The following is a 7,901-nucleotide window of genomic DNA, read 5'->3' on the forward strand; positions in this document are numbered from 1 at the left end:
CGATGATAAACTGAATTTGGGATGTTAGACTGAAGTTACATGCTTGATAATGATAATGAATATTTAGATGATGCCTTCTTACAAAGATTTGCTTTGAAATTTTCTGAACAATGTAAACAGCTGGATTACAAAATGCCAGTGGTAAAGGCAAAACTAAGACCCAGAGATTAAGGGTATATTTTGGTACTTGAGAGAGAAGTTTTTTTGTAAAATTTTACTTCTTTTGCTTCTGATAACTGCATACTTTACAATTTAGTCATGGTCAAACTAAACTCTGTTATCTAGGCTTAGTCAAGAGTAGAAAGACTGTTTAGGTTTGTTAATATCTACTGCTTCATGAAAGGAAATCATAGAAATAAAATAAGCCATTATTCTGGAATCATAGAACATAATACATTATTCTGTTCAGCGTTTTATTTTATAGATGAGGAACCATGAAGCCTAGAAAAATAAAAAGTGATTTGTCTAAGATTGCAAAGTGATGGAGCCCTGACATACAAAAGAAAGAAAGGTCTTCTAACCTCAAAGCTACTTCTCTTTCCTTCTCATTAGGTGGCACTGTCTCTTGCATTTGAATTGCAGAGATTCAAACTGAAAAGGCTAAACTCTTAGAGTATCCTTTCCCAAGAATAAAACAAATAAGGTAAGTAAAGAGAGCTTGTGGCCCACTCACCCAAATCAGAACACTGGACAACTCGAAGATGGCATTGGCAGCGGAAGGGGCACACCGGCCCCAGGAGTTCCAGTTCAGGAAGCTCAGGAGATTTATCCTCTGGGCCTATCCCAGAAGCCTCATCTTCTAGCATAAAGTCAAATAAGCCTCTCTGTTGAAATGGTCCTGCCCAGGAAACTTGTGCAAGCAGGAGAAAGACGATAGCTGCCTTCATGATTTATCTCATCTATTTTCACAACCAGGGAACCTAGGAAAGAAATGAAAGGTTTAGGAAGAGTAGTGTTGCCTGCCCCATAGTAGAGTGAGCATAGAGAAAAATGTAAAGGAAAAAAAAAAATCATATTTTCATTTATTATTAGGAAACAGAGCATTAAAAATATATTTGAAAGGTGATAAGGTACATTATAGGCTTAACTGGTGAGCTACTTAAGAAGTAAAATTTATTTAAATATGTTATTTAAATCTACCTGTTTTCATTGTGGGTCTGAATTAAAATGATACACTATATTTTTGCATCATTTGCAAAATCATCATGATAGTAAATCACGGTGGACTTTTCAATGCTCACTCAACATAAGCCATGCTACAGTGAAATAAAGTTTTATTTATACACATGAGGGATCTCCAATTTCTGCTTCAAGAAATATCTCTGGAAGCCAGTCTCATCCCTCCAAAAACCAAAAACCAAGCCCACTGCCGTCAAGTCGATTCCGACTCAAAGTGACCCTATAGAACAGAGTAGAACAGTCCCATAGGGTTTCCAAGGCTGTCAGTCTTTACGGAAGCAGACTGCCACATCTTTCCTCCAGGTCAGTTTCAATGGTCGACCTTTCGGTTAGCAGCCAAGTGCTTTAACCACTGTGCCACCAGGGCTCCTATCTCATCTCTCCAATCTACTGTAATTATCTTGATGCAGACCCTTCTCATCACTCCCTGAACTATTGAAAAAGCTTCCAAATAATCTCTGTCTTGAATATTCCTTCTCCATGCCACCTTCCACTCTGCTGCCTGAATGATCTTCTAAAAAATAAATATCATCTTACTAATCTTCTACTGAAAAACACTTATTGACTTCCCATGGCTTGCCAGTAAGTCCATATTTCCTTGGGTTACTTGTAAGACTATTCACAGTTTGGTGCCAATTTATATTTCTAGCCATATTTCTCTCCATTTTCTTACCACTCCCAGTCTCCATCTCAATCCTAACACTCAAAGCTGATTGCCTTAAAAATACGTACCTTGTAAGAGTATTGTAAAGAGTAAGTAAGATAATGGGCTTCCCTTCTGTATTCCCCTGCTTATCCAGGGGAGGAGGTTGATTTCTCCCTCTTCTGTTCTCCCAAAGCACGTTGTTCTTACCTCTTTTAAAGAACTTATCACATTATATTGTAATTTGTTTTGCGTGCTTGGTCTGTCCCCCCACTAGGCAATGTACTCATCCAGGGCGTGTCTTATTATTTTTCTGTTCTGTATCCGGACCTTGCATAATATTTTACACATAAATAACCATCAATAAATAACCTCAATTGACCATCAAATTATTAACAATACAATTTCTTCAATTTGTTCCAAGCAACCAACCAGTCCTTTATTTTTTCTTTTCCAAAAAAAAAAAAATTTTCTTTTTTTTTCAAAATCTAATTCCTGGTACAAGAAAGTTATTGAACTGGAAACTTCAACCTGGTTTAAAGCAAGATTCATTTTTTAAAGTGAATCTATTGGTTGGTTCCAAACTGATCTTTTTTAATCAAGAGATAAACATATATGGGGAAATGCTAATTTATTTTTATATGACTTATCTGGCTTTACCTATTGGGCTGTTTTGTATAAAGAAAACAAAACAAGAACACTAAAATTAAGTTTCAATGTATCCACATAATATTGATTCCTTCATTCAACAAGCACTTATAGATCTATAATTCTTTGTTGTTGAGTTGATTTAGTTGGCTAAAGTGAAGATTTTATTTTCTTAATAAATCTGAATAACAAAACTAAGTTGATCATGTAAAGAAGAGGTGGCCTATTTTTAAGCCGATATATTTTAAATTCTATTCAAACTTTTTCAAGTATTCCCAAAGCATATTATAGACATGACTTTCCTTTAGTCTCATTATCTCTATTTTGGATTGTACACTTGCATGATTCTACACTAAAGTTGCACATTTGTAACTATAATTAAATCGTTGTTTTAGGTCATCACCCATTTGTAACGTATGCCAAAAAAAAAAAAAAAAAAATCCTGCATGCCCTAACTTAATGTGTCTTCTGGAAAGTTTTGCCTAGATCCACTGCAGATGAAACAAATACTTTTCAATTTTCTTACATTTTTGTTCTTAGTTTATATTTATTACCAAACTCTGTCCAAGGCAGCACATACATAATAAAGGCTGATGGCTTTTCATTTACAAAGTACCGTACAGATTTTTGTTTACACTAGCACTTTATATTCAGTACCAAGTTTGCTCTAGGAGCCCCTTCCCCCCAGTGACTGCATTGCCCTTTAAGAGGAGAGCCTATTGTTTTGGCCTGGCAGGGTTTTTTACTTGGATTGGATTTAAGGGAGTTGTTTTCTGTCTGTTTCACATTAAAATGCAATGTTTATGGTTTACCACAAGTTTTCTGGCCTTGCATATTTAATGTCTTACAATTTTAGAAGAAAAATGAAGCAAAGTAATTGCAGATTTAATAAATGGCAACAAGAAATAATACAGACTTTACTTTTTTATCTTTTCTCCAGAGTAGGAAAATGCCTAGTTGTTGCTCTAACAGTCACTCCCCCCACACCAAAAAAAAGGAAACAGTAAGCATTAGCTCAGAGGAATATTGCTATTTATATTTGTTTACTCTCATTAAAACATTGCAAATTCTCTGCACAATATGCTTTTTGATTGAAGCTGAGTGCAGAGGCAGCTAGTAGCTCAATTACTCATTTTATATCACTTTCATTTACTACTCTGTGTGTGTGTGTGTGTGTACGTGTGCGTGCATTTTAACTCTAATGCCCTGGGGAAGAAAAATAGCTTGTCTAGAAACTTTATACAAATTGCTCCATGAAATAACTTCTTTGCAATTAGTGTCATGAAATCTCAGAATCTTAAAGCAATTAATGTATGCTTCTTATAATAATAATTTTTTGAATCCTTTCTTTCCTTAATATATCAGAAGAATAAATAGCCAACCAACAGCAGCTGTTCATGTAGAAAGCAAGGCATCTACTTTTGAAATATATACTTCCTAAAATTTCATTAAAATTGCTTTAAACTTTGTCAAAATGTATGACTTTTTCCAAATGTTAATTGCTAGTATAATATTGTTACTCTTCTAAAAGTAGTCGCCACACTTTATAAATTTTTAAATAAAATATGCTAAGTTCTGGCTCCTAAAACTACTTCAGCCCTTAAATTAACTGTATCATTGACATCAACATTTATATGATGTCATTTATGCCTTTGTTGTTTCAAAGTCGAATTGTAACCATCAGCAGATAAGTGAAGCTATAATTGCAAAGAAAAGTTAAAATCACCCATCACTGGATGGATTAAAAATCTAAAAAATAATAGAAATAATTAAAATATTAGCAATAAAAGTAGCATTTATCCATAAATACAGACTGCTATAGGAGGCATTCAGCTCTTTTTTCTGGTCAAAATAGCAAGAGGAAGAAAAAGCCACAGGTATTTACATCACTGGGAGCCCACTTACCCAGTGGTTACCCTGTAACCCTGCCTTGAAATTAGAAAGAAAAATAACCCACTTCCTCATTTCATCGTAAACGCATGTTATAATAAAATTTCATTTGAATTGAAAATACCGGCATGGTTGCTTTTCTTTACATTTAAGGAATTACGCTGCTAACTGTGAGAATAGTTTAGTTAGGTCTTTAATATCCAGCACACATATTTTCAATATTTATTTTTACTTCTCTGGTGATAATTTCTATTCTTTTCTTGGGATGCAGAAATACACATTATACCTATATAGCTGATCACCAGAATTCACTTCTCTGATGTTTTAAACATTCTCAAAGCATACAAGAACTCAGGAAGGAAAAAAATCATTAAATAATCGTACGACAAACAGCATGCTAGCCTAGAATGCTTCCTTTAACACTTCCTCAATAACTAAACATTTCATTAGTACAACTACAAAATATATCAGTGTAGATAATTATGGTGTTAGGTTACAGTTTTTTAATAAATACCCTTGCAAGAACAGAAGAGAAAAAAATTAAAACAATGCATTGAATCATTTTACCAAATAATTAACTTGTTTTCAAGCAATACTTTTTTTTTAAATGCCGCATAAAGATTATTAAAAGTTTAGTACATTTTTTTTTCTTTTTTCTCACCACATAATTATTTTTGCTATCAACTTGACCGCAGTTTTCTTAGTCTGTAGCAGAGTTCAGGACTATTATTGAAAACCATACCTTTTAATCCGGGGATTTGCCACAGGAGCCCTCAAAGCTGAGATGTAATTACACTAAATATTCAGCCCAAGCAAAAGAGTTTGCAGGTGTGGAAAGGAGGAGGGGGTTAGGTGCTGCTCTGTGACTGTCACTAGGTTGAAAACCTCCTGCTTCTACTCCATAGCACAGTTAAAAAATAAGGTTTCCCTCAATGAACACAATCCGGCTGACACCCACATTAGATCATATGGTAATGATATGTCTCTTGTATTGAAGCCAGAAACTTTATCAGCCTTTTTTTCTCCCCCGTTTGCTTTATTCCTTTTGCATCTGTTTAAGATTCTAAACTGCTTATGTAGTACAGAGCAACTTGCCTTGAAATTTGTCATATTCTGTTGATTCATTTCCCTAAAAATATTGTAACTAAATAGTTTTTTTCCCCACCCCCCAATCCACTCCACTCTCCACTCTTTCTAGCCCTGTTCGTAAGTAACATTTATCATACTTCCCAAATAACAAATAATCTTTCTTCCAGGATGTGTACGTCCAGCAAATGGAATGAAATTGATCTTGTAGTTATTTTAAACGTGGTCTGCAAAAATAAATGTATAGCCTTATGTGAAAATACTCATTCGGATTCTTACTTGCCTTGGAACTTCTGTGCAAATTTGAGTTTTTCTATATATTTTTAACGTGTTTCTAAAGAGTTCTGGAACATAGCCATGGTTTTATATGAAAAACACGTCACATATTATTTTCATTACTGATAGTTTAAAATCTCTTTTGTTGCCCAGCAGTTTTTGTTTTTTAAATAACACACACACATACTAGAAATTGGCCACAATGAAGTTTAGTCTGTATTTGAAACATTCAATTTTAATAGACTATACTTTTATATAATCTAGAGCTTTGAAAAAACAGTAGATTCTATGGCTATTTCCAAATTTCAGTAAATGGAAAAAAAAAAGTAAATACAAGGAAAAATATTTATTTAGCCAGTGGAAAGCTTTTTTTTTTTTTGTGTGTGTGTGTGTGTGTGTGTGTTTAATTCCCTTGCTGGGTGCTGTTAGTGCTCTCTGTGTAAGTCTCTGTGTTTTGACTTGTATCTTTATGCTCTGGCCCCTAGGCTGTTACCAGGTGGAAACTTGAAATCAACATCTGTGAAACATGAGAGGTTACCCCTCTCTGATCCTTCACCCTCTCTCCTTCCTCTCCTATCACCATCTAAGTCTACACTTCTACAGTAAATAATCTTTTGCCTTGATGAAATTTGAAGGAATTAAATTCTCGAGTGGGTATTTAAACAAGGGGGAGAGGTGTTACCAAATCCTATTTTGCCTTCTTTCTCTATTCCTGAGTAAACTCATACTTCCCAGCACTCAGGATCTGAACAAATTAGTTCCCTTGATTTCCCAAGCCCACCCTTCCCAATTTTAACACCTATCCCTCTTCCCCTCTCATTGACATTTAATGACCAGATATCCAGTTATTCTGGTGGTTTTGAAAAATGCAAACACTATTTTCCCTGGGTATTGGTGCGACTCCATGATCTCCTCACCTGAAGTTAATTAATTTTCTCTCTGAACTTTCGTCGCACAGCATTTATCTCTTCTTATGACATGCAATCCCTCCTACTTCATATTATAGTAATTTATATACATGTCTCATGCCAAGGGAAGAAGCACATTGTATTCATATTGGTAGAATCCCTTCACCCAGCATCCCATTGCCCTCGAGTTGGTTCAGACTCATAGTGACCCTATAGGACAGAGTAGAACTGCTCCATAGGATTTCCAAGGAGTGGTTGTTGGATTCAAACTGCCAACCTTTGGGCTGACAGCTGAGCTCTTAACCACAGCACCAGCAGGGCTCCTCACCCAGCATAGTGCCTGGTATATAGTCAATTCTCAATTAACATCTAATGAATGATTAGGTGAAAATAGTCAAGGCATTGACTATGGACCATATCATGATTATTGTTTTGCTCAGCCCCTGTATTGTTCCTTATTAAAACCCAGCCCTACTAAAGTGTACATGATAAATTATGGCAATAATTGTTATGTGAAATAAAGATAGGAGGTAGAAGGCTATTACAGAAGGTGTAGAAGGAGAAGGAAGGCAGGAGGAGGAGGAGAAGACATGTTAGCTTTGATATGGAGATCATTTTACTTTTATAAAAGAGAATCATTACATGCTGATTCCCCTCCTGTCCCATAGGGGATATATGAACTCAGGCAATTTACTTAATCTCTCTAAGTCTCAGTTCTCGTATCTGTAAAATGGGTAAAAATTAGTACTGCCTTTACAGTGTTGAGCCCTGGTGGTATAGTAGTTAAGCCCTACTTCTGCTAACCAAAAGGTCAGCAGTTCAAATTCACGAAGTCAGTCCTTGGAAACACTACGGGGCAGTTCTACCCTGTCCTATAGGGTTGCTATGAGTCAGAATCAACTCTACTGCAACTGGCTTGGTTTTAGGTTTTATTGTGTTGTGGTAAAGATAGAACAAGACACAGTATATGAAGCACTTCACTCATAGCACGGCACTTCGAAGTTAAGCTTTTTATAAGCTTTTATTTTTTTCTGATATGTTTTGTAGCAATTAAAATTTGGACAAGAGAATTGAGGTTGGGCAAGGAAAATAGTATTTACTATTTCCATTTCACAGATGAGAAAAATTGAGCACAATGATTTGCCCAAGTTCACAGAGCTGGTAAGAAGCAAAGCAGTAATTAATACTCAGGTTGCCTCACACCAAATTCAGTGATCTTTCCATTACCATACTGTGTTTTAAGAAAGATTGAATTCTTAAGATAAAGAAAA

At 35.3% G+C, this 7,901-nt stretch overlaps 1 protein-coding gene across 1 annotated transcript; it reads right to left on the reverse strand.

The window, feature by feature from the left end:
* Positions 1-529: 529 nt before the first annotated feature.
* On the reverse strand, positions 530-965 carry DCN (decorin). Its single transcript, XM_023738585.1, has one exon. It carries the CDS (start codon positions 885-887, stop codon positions 609-611), a length of 279 nt encoding a protein of 92 aa, XP_023594353.1. The 5' UTR covers positions 888-965; the 3' UTR covers positions 530-608.
* Positions 966-7,901: the final 6,936 nt, after the last annotated feature.

The sequence above is a fragment of the Trichechus manatus genome, unplaced genomic scaffold (genome assembly GCF_000243295.1).
Source record: "Trichechus manatus latirostris isolate Lorelei unplaced genomic scaffold, TriManLat1.0 scaffold00119, whole genome shotgun sequence".
Classification (NCBI taxonomy): Eukaryota; Metazoa; Chordata; class Mammalia; order Sirenia; family Trichechidae; genus Trichechus; species Trichechus manatus.